The sequence below is a fragment of the Leptonotus elevatus genome, chromosome 5 (genome assembly GCF_054856555.1).
Source record: "Leptonotus elevatus isolate MCC_2025b chromosome 5, RoL_Lele_1.0, whole genome shotgun sequence".
Lineage (NCBI taxonomy): Eukaryota > Metazoa > Chordata > Actinopteri > Syngnathiformes > Syngnathidae > Leptonotus > Leptonotus elevatus.
The window spans coordinates 10,192,591-10,211,992 of NC_141243.1; the positions used below are offsets into that span (position 1 = coordinate 10,192,591).

Below are 19,402 nucleotides of genomic sequence, written 5' to 3' on the forward strand. Positions count from 1 at the left end.
CAGTTGGAATCCCTCTCTCTATACCCAATAATCTGTCTCTTCAGCTGTCCTGTCTATTAAAAGCAAAAAGTCCCCAAAATAAAACAAAACTTGAAATCCACTCAAATCGCATTACACCACCGGTGTCACCACTGGTTTTAGCGAGATTAAAATCGAGTCTATATTTTGACATCAAATTGCCTATCGAAGTGTAGCATGGTCTTCCAAATTTACAAACACATTCAAAAAGTGCCCGTTTTTACACCGGGTGCCTGTCTACAAAAATAGGGCCCGTCGTGTTATTTCCAGTTAAATATGCCCATTCTCGAATAACAATTCACATCAGCTACTATATCGTGCATGCCCCACAGCTAAACTCGAACACATTTATTTTTAAAACATTTGTGAATTAACATCAGATCACAGACTGATTTTTCGTCTCTCGCATGCTTAATTCCTCAAATCTCCTCCCTTGGCTTCACCATTTCCATATTGACCTGAGCGCTCTCTGTTTATCTCCTCTCCCTCCCACATTCCTCTGCCGCGTTCCCTGCAGGCTGACGGTAAAGTGGTTGACGGCAGCCTCCTTGGAGATGCCAATGGCGTGGAGCCCGCGCCGGGCCGAGGGAAGGAATCCGGAAAGTGGCAGAAGCCGCGATTCTCTCGCAAAGCTCTGATGAAGTGCTGCCTGGTCAAATGGATCATCGCCAGCACGCAACCTCAGGACAAAGGTAAGAAAGAGACCGGGGTTGGATCATTTGTGTGTGTTTGGGTGAGAGGTGATTACACAACAACTGTGAGCAACAGTGTTCCAATTGATCAGACGATTGATTCGCTTAACCTCTTCCTGACCTCTCGTGGTCTCCTAGGAGGGCAGCGGCTCACCTCAGGGTCAAGTACCTGGGGATCACTCACTTGGGATGGCCATTAATCAAAGCGACTTCACTGCTACTTCCTGTCCCGTCATTTATTTGCTCATAAACTCACAAGGTGGAATTTACTGTCAGGGCTGTCAATTTATTTCATCCACCTTGGCAGTCTGCTTAAATTGGTCTCTACTCAGTTACCTCCCTGCGCCCCCTAGTGGTGGCAAGAATGCAGTTACTCTTGCGTCATATTCCCATTTCTCTATCATAAAAGAGATATATTCAGATTTTTTTTTTGTCACAATTTACTGTAATATAATTCCCCGATGTCTTAATAACATGTCTGTGTCATGTTGTTGTGAGAAATACTCCAAGGATCACGAATTATAGTGCACTTGACACACCCTATTTTGTTTTCGGTATACGGATCTAATGTCACTTTGTGTCACTGGCATCATAAATGAACAAAGATATATTACTTGTTATTTATAAAAAAAATAATTTTGTTTTAAGAGCAGTATAAAGGTGGATTATTATAGCAGCTAAAATGAACCCTCTTTTTTTATTTTCCATTTTTTTGCACTCACACAAACAACATGGTCTCCCAGGCGGGGAAGCGAACCCACGGCAACTTGCATCATAGGCAAGAAACGGTACCACTCCGCCACCTGCAGCCCGAAATGAATCCTCTTGGCTAAGTGCAACTGTGCTCACCTTTTAGCTTTGACATGATATCAGCTTTATAGTGTTTCAGATAGTGTATAAAAATGGCTCCAGATCTTCAGGCAGCCTAGCTGAGAAACTCAATACAGGTGTGGATATTATGAAAAATTCCGTTATTGCAAAACTACTCGCTCACAGACTCATTTTCAGAAATAGGCAGATAGCAAAAAGATATACTCCCATGATATTACTCCACTCGATCTTAAATCTGACTCTGGATGTTTTCCCCTTTAATGTGGTCTTTTCATGCAGTTTGAACTTTCCCTCTGACTCCTGTGAGAGCAAATCATTGAGGAGAAAAAGTGACAAGAGAGCACCAGAGTGATTGGAAGTGCAGCTCACGCCAAGTCACGCGGCGGGCCAAAGTGTATGGAGGTAAATTTGGTGCAAAACTAACTTGTGCAAAAAATTTGTACCTGTAGAAAAAAGTCTAAATTTGTATCTGTAAAAGTCGTGATTTGTATCTGTAAAAAAAATGTGTGCCTGTAAAAAAAAATTTTGTGTCTGTAAAAGAAATTTGTACCTGTAAAAAAAAAATGTGTATGTGTAAAACAAATTTGTATCTGTAAAAACAAATTTGTACCTGTAAAAGTCATGATTTGTATCTGTACAAAAAAAAATTTGTACCTGTACAAAAAGTATAAATTTGTATCTGTAAAAGTTGCGATTTGTACCTGTAGAAATGACAACTTGTAGTCAAAGAAGTCGCCACTAGGAGTCACAAGTGGGTTTTCTGCTGCTGTTCAGTGACGTGAGTTTTGCCCCAGAATACTTCTTAATATGTATGTTGAGGAAGAATACTTCAGTATTCTTAATATGTATGTTGAGGAAGAATACTTCAGTCGACTGAAGTATTCTTAATATGTATGTTGGTTGGCGACGATGTGTCCTGCTTGTATCCTTCCGCGAGTCCCGCCACCGTCGTTCGCTAAACCAATGAGGTTGCGCTCCAATCCGCTCAAATCCTTCTCACTTGATTGGTCAAAACAACCCTTCATTACACCAGAGCCCGCCCCCTTCTTTACAAGTACAAATCACGGCGCTCTACAAGTACAAATTAGTTTTGCTCCATATATAGCGCGACAAATGGGGCAAAACTCACGTCACTGAACAGCAGCAGAAAACCCACTTGTGACTCCTAGTGGCGACTTCTTTGACTACAAGTTGTCATTTCTACAGGTACAAATCGCAACTTTTACAGATACAAATTTATACTTTTTGTACAGGTACAAATTTTTTTTTGTACAGATACAAATCATGACTTTTACAGGTACAAATTTGTTTTTACAGATACAAATTTGTTTTACACATACACATTTTTTTTTTACAGGTACAAATTTCTTTTACAGACACAATTTTTTTTTTTACAGGCACACATTTTTTTTACAGATACAAATCACGACTTTTACAGATACAAATTTAGACTTTTTTCTACAGGTACAAATTTTTTGCACAAGTTAGTTTTGCACCAAATTTACCTCCATAAAAGTGCAGCCGGGCTGCGATTCCTTCCCTGGGGTGCCGCGGGATTCAGCTGTATTGTTTTCGGGTGGGTCCTCACCACGGTAATGGCTCGCGGCTAAAAATAGCAGCATTGAGATGGAGATGTGCATTGAATGAAGGGAGGCGGGGGGGGGGGGCTGGGTGGAAGGCGGCAGTGGCTGTTTGCACTCAATATTGGTGAGGCTGAAACGGCTTGTGGGGCTGCAGTTGGAGTGTATCAAGTATGTAATAGAAAGTAGTGGATGGCTGCTGATATTACAATGGCAGATGTTGTGAGTCCAGTTCAGTTTATGTGTTGAAGCGTAAAAAAAGACAAAAGAAACACATTTAAATGCTCACAGGATGTTCTTGTGCAGTCAATTCACAGGCCTCAACATTAGGTACACCTGTTCTGTTGAATGAGACTCAATACAATTAAGTCACACATATGGTACATTTTAGGTAAAAAAATGAGTTATTTTGTATAAAACAACACAGAAAGTTGGGTCAGATCGTCTCCTTGGGTCAATTTGACCCAACTTTCTGGATTGTTCTGGAAAACAACAACAACTTTGGTTTAAAAAAAACAAAAACAAAGTTATATTGTCTGAAACAACTCAAAAGGTTGGGTCAAGTGGATTAATCCATTTCTGATCCATAACTGGGTTACTTTTGACCCAATTTTGAGTCACAAATGGTGTCATTTTCTATAAAACATCTTGGGTCAATTTGACCCAACTTTCTGGGTTGTTTTGCACCAAAAAAACAAAAAAAAAAGGGTCATTCTGTATCAAATGAACACATAAAGTTGGGTTCAATTCTACTTGGGTTAATTTGACCAGACTTTGGGTAAAGAATTTAGTCATTTTGTATAAAACAACCCAGAAAGTTGGTTCAGATTGTCTACTTGGGTCAATTTGACCCAACTTTTTGGGTTGTTCCACAAAAAATGTAATAAAAAAATAAAATAAAAAGGTTAATTTTCAACAACCTAGAAAGTTAGGTCGGATCTTGTTTATTCATTTATTTATTTGTTAATTTATTTATTTTCCCCAAAGTTGGGTCAAATGGACCCAAGTAGTGGATCAGTCCATTTATGATCCATAACTGGGTTACTTTTGACCCAACTGTTTTTAGAGTGTATTGTGTATGTATTGTGTATGTAACCTGTTGAGCAGTTTTGGGACATTTGTGCATCTTTTGGTTAGTGTTGTCATGATATAAGACAAGATTAACACGATGCATAAGCTCTCAGTTGAATTAGTGGTTTGAATCATGATGGAGAAGCCAGACCGCAAGAGGTCTGTAATACGAGTCGGATCGGAGTCGAGAAGTGAGGTGAAGACCGCAGGCTTTGGCTGGACCAACTCGGCGTCTTCTGCAGCCTGCGTTCACTCAAGGTTGAGACACGCTGGCGCATTCTGCCAGAAGATGGGGGGGGATGTGGTTGAGTCCGGGTCACGCTGAAGTGACAGCAGCCGGAAGTCCGCCCTGTTCACGCGAGCGAGTTGACACGAGTAGAGGAGACAAGCGAGAGAGGAAGACGAAGTGAAACGTCACTTACAGGAAAAGTGGGCAAACAGTTTGAGGAAGGCTTAATCGAACCATCAGAGCATCCTCTGGAAGCAGAATGTTACCTGCTGAGTTGAGGGTGAATTGCTGAATTCTGAATTCTAATTGAGGTCTTGGGGAAATCTTTCCAAAGCTTGAGAGGATGAATTCCTGCAGGTCAGCCTGCAAGAGGAAGATTGGCAAGCTGCTGCGCTGCTTTCTGGGATTCATCATTGGGACGCCTGGTCAAGGTAGTATTGTGCAAATTTCAACGACACAACCTTTTTGAAACGAAGCTTGGACTCGACCAGTATGATACGCATTTCCGAAAAAAACAAATTTTCCGAAATTACCTATTATATCTTATGAATACAGTACAGAGTGATCGTGTTCTTTCTTACAAATGATTCTCAACACTTTATTTCTATTAACATCTGCAAGTGTTTACATTTCCAAATTATCACTTTTACAACATTCCTAGGATATCACAATATCCCAACACCGGTGAGATACTTTTACTGCTACTCAAGTAGAAAATCGAATGTTCAGCACAATCTGATCTGGAATGATGCGGGTTACTTTGTTTATATTCAAAATGTTTTTTTCCCCTCAGAAAATCTTGGAAATTTAAATAATCTGTTCTGGTGGCTTTTTAAAACATCAACGTCATCATTCATTGGTTAATTCATGTCAGTTGAGCACAGACAATTTAGAACAGGGAATTCTCATTTGTGATTTACCAAAGGTAGGTCACAATGTGTTTCCATACTGATTTACAGGAAAGGGTGCCAATACCAGTGACAGAGCACGTTTTAAGATTTCTATTTTTTCCCGCCCATTGTTTTTTAATCATTTTGCCTTTAGTATAAAACACAAATAAAAGGATTTACTTGATTAATTTTTTCAAAAGATATTCCACATTATGCACTTTAATGGGTGCCAATAATGGTGAGCAGGACTGTACCATTTGGTACCTTTTCGGATTGTCTTGCAGCGTCCTTCCGATGATCATTGATTGAAAGGCTAAACATAGAAATATCACGTGGTTCCGCCTCAGTTTGAATTGGCACTAATGTATCTTAATCCTGCCTCTCAACTTGGAAAAATTGGTATCTATATGTATTTAAGGTGTAGCCCACTTTACTGTGGGAGTTACCTTTGCTCTTTTATTGACATTTGGCAATGTTCATTAAGAGGGATTTATCAAGGTCATACAGTAAAGACCCCAAAATTTCAATTTGCTGTTGTCTCTTCTTCATTCCCAGAAGTAGGATAGGTTAGGTTCTTTGGGGAACGAAAAAAAAAACACGTCCTGAGCTCTGTTTTAGTGTCTCTGCCCCACTCTTTGTTTTTAGTCTTTTACTACCCTCTAGTGTTCAGATGAAGTATCACATGGGTTCAGGGACATCACAATGTAGAGTATATTTTTGCACACATGAATTCTGTGATCATGAAGACACACCGTAATGCCTTTAAGAATGTCCTTCCTCTAATAGAGGCTGCACTGTCCAGTTAAGTGTCTCCCTTGTTTGGGAGCACCGAGTGGTTAACAGTTGTTGATGACGCAATCCCAGATGAATGCGTCGTTGATGTGAAATCCCTCTCAGCAGCTGGTTCAGCATTAATAAGCAGCAACTGATGAAGTGGGCGTTCAGTCAGATTGATTCACTGATATTTAATGATCACCAAAGTACATATTTCAAGTAGGGAATTTTGCTGTCCGGCTCCTTGTCAGGGAGCAGTTGTGCAAAAAGTACTGAAAGTACATTCCAAACTTTAGTGACGTTCAATATACCTTCTTTTTTTTCTACGATGCACCCACTGCATTATTGAGGCATGGCATCAATTATGATTCTAATAACTGCAAATGGGGTGCCAGGCAATACAAAAGTTCAAATTGTAATTAATCGCATGACTTCAATAGTTAACTTACGATTAATCGCAAATTTTATATCTGTTCTAAATGTACAATAAAAATATGTTTTTATACTCTTGTTAACATACAAGTGGAAAAAACATGTTAAACTAATATAAATATAGCTGCATGTTTTAGTCAGTAATTTCATAATCATTCATAAAATTGAATTAAAAATAAAAAGATGTACTGTTATTTATCTGCCACTAGATGGCATATTTTCATTTGTAAGACGGTGACAGCTCAGTACATTTTTCTTTTCATATTAACAGCTATCTAATCTTTAACATGAAGTAACTTCTCCAGGAAAAACAATACAAAACATGAAGTAACTTGTGAAATTCTGCATGTTTTTAAAATTGTAAAATACAACTTGACCCCAGTCTCCGCAAATATATGCATTATTAATAAATGTAATATTGCTACATTTTGACGTGGACATGTCTCCTGTGTTGTGACTGGAATTCCCCGAGTACAGGCTTTCCAAGCAAAAATTTGTGACGTTAAAGGAACTTTAAATTAACTGAAAAGTATAACGCACTAATTTTGACACCTCTAGCGAATATACTGGAATTTGTTTTCACTGTATTTGTATATGGAGAGTGTGTGAAGGGGTTCAGAGGAGCGGAAATGCTCGAGACGGCATCGAAAGCCGTGTGGAGGCCTGTGGCAGTGTGTGATGTAAAAGGTCACAAGCTGTGTATCGCTATTCGATCCCTCGCTCTGTTCTGGGCTCAAACAGATTTTCAAATGTGGTCCCAACGACTGCTGTGTGTGTGTGTGTGTGTGTGTGTGTGTGTGTGTGTGTGTGTGTGTGTGTGTGTGTGTGTGTGTGTGTGTGTGTGTGTGTGTGTGTGTGTGTGTGTGTGTGTGTGTGTGTGTGTGTGTGTGTGTGTGTGTGTGTGTGTTCAGCTCATTTTGACGTCAAGCACCTGGCAGGGAAAGCGAGTTTGTCACTTTGAGATTTCCGTCACGTTTAGATGACCATCTCCACGCTCACGTTTGTCCTTTTAAAGTTTGGACTTGTCTCAAAGCAGCTTAGCTGGACGTGCGTTGGGTTGTTTTTGGAGGCATTATGGGAGCTGTGATGGCTGCTCTGTCTGTGGAGGCCCGCAGGCGTCTTTCGCGGCCCGGCTGTCTTTCTCACTGTGGACACAGTGCAGCCAGGTACCATCGCTCAGGTAGGAATCGGGTCTCGTCATCGCTTTCAGTCTGTTAGCAGTAGTCGTATTGTAGGTCTCAACATTAGGTACACCTGTACAATAATGAGATCAATAGAAGAGGTGTAGTAAATCCGTTTTGAGGGAGGGTAGTAATCGCGGTTAAGGTTCCTGCTTGTAATTCAATCAATCAATCAGTTTCATTCATTTTTAAAAGAAAAAAAGACAATATAAAGCAATATTCAAAGTCAAACAAAAGAAATGAAAGGGGACAGAAAAGAAGTGAGACTTGTTTTGTCTGCCCCTGATCAACTAAAAAAACACACACAAAAAACAACACAAATTTAATGACGAGTGGTCAAGACGCTTTCAGTGTTACAACAAAATAATTCAAAATAATTAAACTGTTTCCTTGTGCTATATATATTTTTGCAGTAATTGTACTTTTATGCTTAATTTTTTAATTATATTTTTTTAAATACTAATAAACTGAGACAATTTTGTTTTACAATCCAGATTGTTCCACAGACTGACACCTTGAGTTGAAATACATCTTTCTTTTTGTTTTGTTGTATATTTAGATTTAGAAAAAAATGTCTGTTCCTCTTAATTTGTACTCACTTTAGCTATTTTTTTAATTTTTTTTATAAATTTAGTTTGTACATTAACTGGTAAAATGGCATGATGGGCTTTGTAAAATATTTTAAGGCGGTTGAACTCCATCAATTCATTACATTTTAAAGTTTTTAGTTGTATAAATAATGGGTTAGTTTAGTGTGGTCTCTGTATCCACAACCGCAAACAACACGAATAGCATGTTTCTGTAAAAGAAAGATGGATTCCGTGTAGGTTTTGGCTGCATGATGGATTCCGCACACTTCACTGCAATGCTAATTTAGCTATTAGCTTATAGCATGGAGCCATAGTAGCCACTTGATATACTGTAATTGTGTGTGGTTGTTTTTCATCCCCAAAAATTTGGGAACATTTTATGTGAAATGGTTTTAGATCCGAAGTGTTCAATACAATCGGCTGACAAAAAAAAATAATACAGGGGTAAAATGATTGTCCTGACTAAAACTAGACAGTTTAAAACGTTGACAGTTTTAGTTGACTAAAACTAGATGAATACAATTGTTTTCTCGGACTAAAATAAAGACTAAAATGCTAGATTTATAGTCAACTAAAAATGGACGAAATAAAAACGTGATTTGGTTGACTGACTATGATTAAAAAAAACAAAAAAAACAAGCGTGATTGAAACTTGACTAAAACTAAGACTAAATTTAGAAATGGCTTACAGTCCTGCAATTAGCCACTAAGGGGCAGTCGGGGGAGCTTTTTTGCTGCCTGCATTCTTGTTTGTGTACACGACAGATATTAGAGACGACAACAACCACATACATTGATCCTGATGTCTCACCCTCATACTAATTGTTTTGGGCTTGATGGTTCGACTGGCAGCAATTACGTGCGGTACTTTTAACCGTGTGACAATATCAAGCAGTTTTGAATGTGGATTTAAAGAGCGGGGGCAATTCTATGTGAGGGGTTGGACGTGTTCAGCATATGTTGCATGCGAGAAGGTTTCTATTTTAATTTTGCGGTGAGACATGATGCGATTTCTATGGGCCTTTACTGACTGTTGTGTCAGCAGGCAGAGGACAACCCTCCTTTTAAAAACCTGTTAGTGTCCTAATGGTTGCACAAACGCACACTTTCTCTCTCTCTCTCTCGCTCTCTCACCAACCCCCCCCCCCCTTTTGCACATACATAATGCTTCACGGTGTGTAGGTGTCCGTCACTTGATCCACTCGTCTTCACTTGAGTGCGAATCAAGAATCTAAATTTGACCTTGAGGGGATGATGCGCAATGATTGACAACACACACACACACACACACACACACACACACACACACACACACACACACACACACACACACACACACACACACACACACTTTTTTTTACCCAATGACAATTATTGGCAGCACTTGCACTGTTGCTGGCAACGATGCTTGATGTCATGTTTGATGCTATTTTTTTCTGCCTAAGTGCAAAAAAAAAAGTGGAGATTTTTAAAAGGAGTCAAAGTGGCGGGGAGCTCCCCATCACTGTCTGACCACAAGGATATTGATTTTGCTGACTCCGGCCTCCCTTTTTGTGTCTCCTTTCTTCAACCTAGTCAGTGCATTAACACGCACACTCAATCTTCACCTTCCACTGCAGAGTGATCAGTTATCTTTTTTTTGACACGACTCACACTTTTATTCGATCCATTGTCGATGTGGCCAGCTGTTGAATAGAAAATGTGTTTGTGCAAGTCACAAAATTGTAAATGGAAATTGGCGTAGAGGGTGTGTGTGTGTGTGTGTGGGGGGGGGGGGGGGGTTAAAAGTGTGCGGCTGACCAAAGTTATGGAATGACGGAGAAGATGCAGGGAGGGGGGGGGGGGGGGCGGCGTTTTCAGGGCTTTAACGCATATCAGATGGTGAGAAAGGAGGAAGAGGAGAAGGCGGAGGAGGGTGAGTCCGCAGGGAAGTAGGGATAGCCGGCGGTATAAAACGCACGGGGCAGTTTGCTTTTATACCTCGAGGTGCACCGTGCGCGGAGTCACTTTCAAGGGGTATCCCTTCACGGATCCTCCTGGACTATAAAGTGCCTTCCTGGACTTTTCCACAACGGGACTTGGATGCGTGCAGAAATGGACTAAAGAGGAGCCTAAAAATTGAAGTTGAATTTTGAATGATTGGATGGATTTGGGAAGGGGGGGGGAGGGGGGTTACTGAAACAAGAATCGGAGCAGGAGAAGGACATTGAAGTTGTTTCTTGGCTCATTTTGAGTGAATCTCTGAGCTCTTTTATGCAATTTTCCATTGAACTTTTGATGTTCCTCCGACACTGCCTCAGAAGTGCAGTGAGCAGCAGCTGCTGAAACAGGCTGTGTTCTGTTCTGTTTTGGCTTCACGCCTCTCCAGCATATGATGGGGTGATTTATTTTTAACGGTGTCATATGGATGATAAAGCCACCACTGTACGGCGCAGTTGGACTTTCTCCCACCGGATGGAAAAGATCTGGATCCCAAAGTTGTGAGGACCATGGAGGGGGGCGCCCCACAAAAATGTGCACTTCCTACCTCTAAAGCATCCTCAGTTGAACCCGTCATGTGATTTAGTGCAAAGCGATGACGTGAGGACTGATAATAGCCGTAAGGGAATCGTGAGGAAAGTGACTTGAAACATCTCCTTTAATGCGCGTAATTAACGGCCCCCGTCTCGCCTCCCGGATCCACAGAGGGAGGTTTTCCATATATGTCGGCATCCACGTTGTTTCCACTTCAGCATCACTGTTGACATTACAAGCAAGCTTGTTGGCCCGCTTCTCATGGCGTCTCGGATACGAACCCGTGCAGTCTCCCACCTGTCAGGCTGATTCCCGTCACTCCCCTGGCTGAGATCCGGCGAGAACGCTTGCTTGCTTGCTTGGGCGGCCCGGCCCCTCGCTGACCCGGGTCGGCTCGGCCCGTGCGACCATGGGGATCCAAGGCATGGAGCTGTTTGCCATCGGCGTGGTTATCATTCTCTTCATGGCGGTTCTCAAGCAGTTTGGCATACTGGAACCCATGTCTTCTTTTGAAGGTAAGGGTCAACAAAGGGCCCTCTTCAGTATCAGCTTTATCGTTGCCTCAGATGGCACGAAACCTCTGTGATATTAGCGACTGCGAAAACATTTGACCTACAAAGCGTTGTAAAAAAAAAATAAAAAATAGAAGCGCATGCTGGCACGAAGCCTGGGATAGACTTGTAAAGAGAACGGCAGGGGACATTTTGTTATTACAAAGCTTTTGCTTTTCATTATTTGTTTCTAGGATGAAAAACCAAAGGAGCATTTCTATTAAATCCAATGTAAACCTTACACCTGCAACAGTAATTGATAGCCTGTTGTTCCGAGATAAACACAGCAGTCATACTGGACACATTGCGTACATGAAAAGACAAAGAAGAAGCACAGGAAATCATACTGCAAATGAAACCAAGTGATGTGATATCGACAGGTAGTTAGAACGATAGACTGCTAGAAACGTATACCATATAGAGACAGGAGCGTCGCCGGAACATTTTCATTGGGGTGGCCAGTGTGATTTTATAATGAATAAAATAAATAATATAATACATACAAATTCAACAATAATATTCAATAATAATAATCATCATAATCAGGAAGAAAAATCACAGATACTATAATTTTCACTTAGGTATGGGGGTGGCCAGAGAGTGACAAGTAGCTCCGCCCCTGGTGCAGAGCTATTTTCTCCCTCTCTGGCGAAAATTCCACCCTGTATGAAAATGTTAGTTGTACCAATAAGTCTGGGAGAAGCACGACGCGTTGTACATTTCATTGCTAAGAAGAAGGTTTTAAATTTTCTTTTGAAAGATAAATCTCCAGGCGTCTGCGTCATGTTGTCATAGCCATCAAGCATCAAGTGAAAGTAAAGCCCGTCAGGAAAAAAAAAATAAACCTAACCTCTGTGCGTCACAATTCACAATATTGAGATAATATATTCTGAATGGTCGACGCAAACGGTGACGTTCACTCTTTGTGAGGGTCTCTTAAAAAACTAACAAAAAACAGAAGTTGACAGTAAAAGTGGCAACGTAAGATGGTGCTTGGAGTGCCGAGTATTTTTTTTCGAGTTGGTACGTGGTTTAAAAAAAAAAATTGAGAACTGCTGCTTTAGATGTTCTCTGAGCTAAAGTCTCACAAATCTGCTCTCATCTCCAGGGTTCGGGGCACCCTTGGTTCATAAAGTGCTGTTCTCGAGCCATGTTGGTCGTTTTTGATTTGGCCTTTTGGCTCAGAGTGGCTTGCAGTAAGCAATTACGGCAGGAAGGCTGCAGGCGCCACATTAGTGTTTGTAATATTGCTCAGCATCAGTAAGTAATAAATTCAGCAAAAGCCCCAGTAATGTTCTTTTCTTTTATTATTCATCACTCCTTTCAATCGCACCAGCCCTCTGACACCCCCCCGCTTCCCCAAAGCCTGTAGTGATACACCCCCGGTTTAGCATTACCTCGCATCAATTATACATGCGGTATTGAGCAGGTTTTCTCTGAGGCCGCCTAAATATGGAACCCGTAGAACTCCTCTAGGGCCCCGAAGGACATTGATCATCCATCAGTCGCACCCAAAAAAAAAAAATCATCATACGTCTCCTTTACCTCATCGTACGCCACTGAGTCCGAATTCGCTCCGCTTGACGTCACCACTGTGAGTACATGTTCGTCAACTTGTATGACTTTTTGCGATGTTTGATGACAGCATTGTTGTGTCTGAGAGTAGTTCAAGACAAGATTCCTGAGGTCAGTGAGCAAAGGTACGGGCTTGATTACTGTTCTAGTTTGGTCTTCTCAAGTCCAACGTCAAGTTTGGGTTGGGTCCAGTTCGGCCCTATTTTTGGCCAATATAGATTTCCAGCTACACTGATATAAGAAATTGATATTTTTGCCGCATTACTGATCACTCATTTCCTTGTTTCCTTGTTTGTCTGGGTGTTGCTAGATCGGATTACTTGGAGGATAGTTGTTGTTTTTTTTACACACTATTGTTGCCTGAAACAACATTCATCCATCCATTTTCTGTAGCTTGTCCTCATTTTGGTCCACATAGAAAAGAGGGCCTGAGATAAGATTCAAACCCTGAACCTTCAGCCTTTTGCAACATTTTCATAGCTTCGTATTTTCATTGGAAAAATATTTCATTTCCTTAAACAATTTATTTCTTCAACTCCACACTGTTATGTTTGATGATTTTTTTTCCATTTCACAATGTTGCAAGTGGCTGTGTAAAAACGGATTTAAAAAACAAACGGTAAAAAAGTATTAAAGTATTAAAAGTCACCCTTTTTTTTTTCCTTTTTTTTTTTACAATAATATGTTCTATGCAGCCCCACTAGTCTAAATATGGTATTCTGGTTGATATTGTGTTGGTGGAATATGAGTTAAAGCAGCAAAATCCACCTGTTTTTATCCATCTCAGGGGGCGGCCATTTTGCCACTTGCTGTTGACTGAAGATGACATCAATGTTGCTCAGGTCTCAGGTAACAACCAATCACAGCTCAGCCTCAGAAAACAGGTAAGCTGTGATTGGTCGTTGTCTGAGCCATGAGCAACTGTGATGTCATCTTCAGTCGACAGCAAGTGGCAAAATGGCTGCCCCCTGAGATGGATAAAAACGGCTGGATTTTGCTTCATAACTCATATTCCACAAATGTCATATTAATATATTACTAGTGGGGCTGCATAGAACATATTATTATAAAAAAAAAAGGGTTAATTATTTTGGAGAATACTGTATACATGAACAAGGCTTATCTGTCTATGTGAGCAACAATACAATTATTATTATTATTCTTTAGCTATTTTTAGTTTTTGTACTCAATTAGTTCCCTCATGAAGTTTCCTTTGCTCCATTAAAAACAAAAAACAAAAAAAGGAATGGAATACTGATGTAAGCTTTGTATGTGTTGTTTAAGAATTGTCCACTAGATGGAGACCAAGAGCCATGATCTCTGCCCATGAGATGAGTTTTGAACAAGTGTAACGGAACCCAAGGGAGTGAACGTTCCTTGTTCCCTTTTCATTACTTCATGAGTGTGTCAGGACTCCACTGAGTGCTTGTGCTGTCGTATCCTTGTGAGCATCCCAGAGGAGACGGTGAACAATTGGAAAAGTGTGCCACGGCATGGCTTTGGGACAATGTGATTGAGGTCACATTGTTGACTTTTGACCCAAGGAAAGTGTATTTGGTCTGTTTGTATTCAATCACTTAGTAACATTGCCTTAATTCTTTAAAAAGGGTTTTGGGAAAACACATAAATAATGTCAATGAGGTCCAAAAAGTTTGCAAAAGATGCTCAGAGTGAGTTAAGTGATCACGAGTATAGCACTTGAAAGTGGCTCTGGATCTTCGCCCAGCCTAGTTTACAGCCATGGACTGAGAAACGGCTACGTAGCAGTGGACCAGAACTTCAGAACAGCTCACTCAGAGACACATTTTCAGAAAATGGCTGCTCAATTTGCGTACAAGCAATTAAAACGTTACTTTCCCATAATATGTCACCTTTAACAAAGCACACCTTTTAGTTAACTAATGGCTGGAGTGCAAAAAAAAAACCCGCACTCCAATGGAGAAAGGAGGGTGCAGAAAGAAAAAGGCCAGTCAATTAACATGGCAGCGCCACAGCGAGCTAAAAAGAGACACCGCCGGGAAGAAGTGTGACAGACTAGAGAGTGACGAGCGCAGTGACAGGATGTGGACGTGGATCAGAGCGCAACGGCGTTGAGCATATAGCGGCAGAGGCACGCGACCGTGGACGAAAAGTTGAAAGACGAGGGCAGGATGAGCGTCCGGTGGGAGACGGAGGGCCTGCAGACGGTGGGCATCGTGTGCCTGGTCATCATGTTCCTCAAACTGATGCACTTGCTGGGCCTCATCGACATCACCGAGACCGGTGAGGGAGTTCAACAATTTTTGCACTTTATTTTCTTTCACTGCACTTGGATAACTATGTCTGCATTGTCAGGCAGAAAACTTTTATGTCCAAATATGGTCAATTTCATGTTTTGCGACAAATTGATATTAGTCTCTCTTGGATACTTGTCTGAGAAGTACAAAAACTCTACCTCGTCCTGACTTTTGTGAGAGCCTTGTGACATTATTTCACCTCAAGATTGAATTTCTCGATGTTTCATAGATGAGTCACTTTTGTCTCTTAAATATTTGAAGTTTGGACAGATGTAACTATAGTTGTTTGGGGTTTTTTCTGTTCAGTGTGTCGGCTTGAGCACTGACTTTTATGTGCACGGTTGGCAGCAGGGTCGTACCTTTTTTATTTTTTTTTATTTTTTAATCAATAACAGTACAACAAAGCCATATATATATATATATTAGAGAGACAGATTTTTTAAAGCGAAAAATTAGCGACTGAACAGGATTTTGGAATGGGTATATTATAGAATTATAAAATGTATTACCAACTCGGATTGATGAAGTGTTGTTTTTCTGAAAAGCGTTTCGTGATATTGGAGAAGTTCTTATCCTGGATTTAAAAGCGTTTACACTCAGTGCTGATTTCACTTCTGTTGGCAGTTTATTCCTTTTCTGTGCAGCATAACATCTAAATGCAGCTTCACCAGCTTTTGAACATGGAAAATCAATGTGAGGTGCACTTTGTTGAATTTTGCTTATTTTGTAGTTATTTTTTTATTTTATTTGTGTTGTTGTTATATATATGTTCATTATTATTATTATCATCGGTACTTTATTATTTTTCATGTTGAAATAAACTCAAACTCAACCATGTTTACTTTCAACTCTGGGTTCCACTAATGGACCCAACCCAAGTCTGCAGATGTCAGAGCCCTACTGGGTTTATATATTATTATGAATTCAGGGCTGTGATTTATAAACCAGTAGCAGAATTTTGAAATCTACAAAAAAAAAAAAAGTGTACAAATGCTCTCTGCCAGATTATAGATTTCCATCTGAAGTCCATTTGACATGTCTTTTTTTTTTTTTATAATGGAAATTTTGGTTAAAAAGAGATTAGGAATTGCATGTATACATACATAAATCACATTAGTCACACACTGTGATGCCAATAACATGTTACTAAGTAGTGCGTTACTCTAATAAATGCACATTTTACTTTTTCCACTTAAGTAATCTGACTACTAGTTACTCCTCCAACAGCACTAAAACTTACTTTGCAGACCGTATTTGCGCTTAGATGAAAATAACAACTGAGGAAGTAACTTATCTGCTGAATCTAAGTATTAAAGCCACTTGTAATCTAACTTAGTTACTTTTTAAAGTAGGTAATCAGCAAAGTAACTAAGTTACTCATTAAAGCAAGTAGTCTGTAAAGTAATTAAATTGTTTTTTCAAGGTGACTGTGGCAACAGTGATCACACCTATAAAGTAAAAAAAGAAAAAGTGAATTACTCACATAGTACATACAGTACATGGAAATATACCCACCTACATGAAATGCTACAGCCACACATACAGTAATATACTAGTAGTAACTACTTGTATTGTGATCTTCTTGTGTAACTAAATAACCAAAATATTATTCATCGTTCTCAGTTTTCTGATGTAGTCGTTTCGAAATTTCTGAAAAAGCTTTTGTATATTGGGTGGGTGTACTTAATTTCACTGCCATTGACGGCTATAGACGTCATAAATTCATTTGAACTATTTCTATGAGTTTACATTTTTTTCCCACTTTTGTTAACAAGAGTATGAAAACCTAGAATTTTTTTATTGTACATTTAGAACAGATATCAAATTTGTGATTAATCGTGAGTTAACTATCGAAGTCATGCAATTAATTTTAATTAAAAAATGTAATCGCCTGAAATTTTTTACATCTGTTCTAAATGTACAATATAAACATTTCCCTCGGTTTTCATACTCTTGTTAACAAAAGTGAGAAAAATTGTTAAACTAATAGAAATAGTTCAAATGAATTTTTGACGTCGATAGCCGTCAACGGCAGTGAATGAGTTAACGTGTTGTATTTGTTATGAAAATGTCTGAATTGTAGAATTGTGCAATGACTGGCGACCAATCCAGGTGTGCTGGGATATTTGCCCGCTAACCCGTGACCCTGAACAGGATGGACAGTTCCAAGTGGTTCTTCCCGCACTCCGCTCCGCTCTCGTCATACAAAAAATATCTCGCCTGTTCAATTTGACCCGATTTCTTTTGTTTTGTTTCTTCCTCGCTCTCACACTGTCCTCTCTCGTATGCTCTCTCTCCCTCCACTTTGGTGTCTGCGCCTCTTCCTTCCTCTCTGTCAAAAGATGGTGAGTACGGAAACAGTGATCTGGAAAATTCCTTTCCCATGCACTTTTATATTCTTTTTCATTTCTCCCGACCATGCAGTGCTTTCTCTTGGTGTGTGTGTGTGTGAACTGGCAACCAACAGATTTAGACTGTGTTTAAAAGCAAATCAGGCAGAAAATGCTTGGTGACATTTCCGCCATTAAGAAAAAGTACAACCCATTATTTTTTCCTGCCTTTTTGCTTGCGAAGGCGTTCTCTCCTAGCTGCTTCCTCTTTCTTGACCGTGTGATCCCCGCCCTCCCTGAATGTTGACCCCCCCTCCCCCCTGCTTTTCTCTTCATCCATCGCCCCTCCTCTCTCTCTCTCTCTCTCTCTCTCTCTCTCTCTCTCTCTCTCTCTCTCTCTCTCTCACTCTCACTCTCACTCTCACTCTCACTCTCACTCTCTCTCTCTCTCTCTCTCTCTCTCTCTCTCTCTCTCTCTCTCTCTCTCTCTCTCTCTCTCTCTCTCTCTCTCTCTCTCTCTCTCTCTCTCTCTCTCTCTCTCTCTCTCTCTCTCTGTCCCACAGACAGCAGCGACAGTGACCTGGAGCTGTCGACGGTGCGTCACCAGCCGGAGGGTCTGGACCAGCTTCAGGCTCAGACCAGGTTCACCAGGAAGGAGCTGCAGTCGCTGTACAGAGGCTTCAAGAATGTATGCGAATCACTGCTGGAGGCTGCTGACTTGTTTCTGCTCCTGCTGTTGTTTGTATTTTGCCGGTTATCAATCAGGAAACACATTTTATAACTATGGAGCTGAAAAAGTTGAGGTTTGTGCGTCTGCCTCATTCGCAGCAAATCGGTCAGCGTTCAATTTCCGGTGTTGAAAAATGCAGTATATTTTAACACTTAAATTGACCACACCCTCGTTCAGGGTTTTTTCCTGGCGCAGAGGTGATATCACCCTGACTTTGACGGCCGACTACCGATACCAGGTGTCCGTATCGGTGCCAATATCAGTCTTATTTTAAGGTATCAGTACCATTATTCCTGCAGGGACTAGAGATAAGAAATTATATGAATACAAAGTTGCCACTAGTTTTTGACATTTTTTAACTACAATCATTAAAAATTCATCCACTAGTACATATAAATTGTAAATATAGTTCAGCGTTGATGTAAACCACTATTATGTTTTTGTTTTGTTTTATTGTTCATTTTGCCTTTCGGACCAAACCCCCCAAAATAAAGGGCTGACGGGATGAAGCCGAAGCTTATTAATTCCCGTTCCCAGAAATGTTTATTGTACAGTACAGGCCAAAAGTTTGGACACACTTTCTTATTTAATGCATTTGATTTATTGTCATGGCTGCTGGTTACTTTGTAGATTCTCACTGAAGGCATCAAAACTATGTGTGAAATAATATGGAGTTATGTACTGAACAAAAAAAAAGGTACAATAACTTGAAAACATGTTTTATATTATAGATTTTTCAAAATAGCCATCCTTTGCTCTGGTTACTTTTTTTTGCATACGTTAGGCATTCTTACGAAAGGTTCTTACCTGAAAGAATGCCAAGAATGTGCAAAAAAGTAATCAGCGAAAAGAGGGGCTATTTATTTATGTATTCATTTCATTTTTTTTGTTAAGTACATAACTCCATATGTGTCCGATAGTTGTCATAGTTGTTGGTGCAATGCTGTTGATATAGCGCCTCCATAATTGCGCAACGCTGCAACTCAGCTGGAGCGCCGTGTTGAGCGATATCAGTGGCTCAGGCTGGAGGTGGCCGCCTCTGAATTTTGTACACAGGAAAAACTATGCCCTCATTTCTGGTGAAGGACAAACTTTCCAATTTTCCAGCGCGCTGTCAACATTTCGATAGCGATACACC

At 40.3% G+C, this 19,402-nt stretch overlaps 1 protein-coding gene across 2 annotated transcripts in view; it reads left to right on the plus strand.

The window, feature by feature from the left end:
- kcnip3a (Kv channel interacting protein 3a, calsenilin) overlaps nt 1-19,402 on the plus strand; it is a 41,717-nt gene that overhangs the window by 19,502 nt on the left and 2,813 nt on the right. The window contains exons 4-5 of one of the 2 annotated variants that reach the window (XM_086076113.1): nt 536-710; nt 18,098-18,222. In XM_086076113.1, coding sequence (XP_085932239.1) covers nt 536-710; nt 18,098-18,222 — 300 coding nt within the window. Of the gene's footprint in view, nt 1-535; nt 711-14,492; nt 15,191-18,097; nt 18,223-19,402 lie in introns of those variants that run through there. The other variant, XM_086076114.1, reaches the window with a different exon arrangement.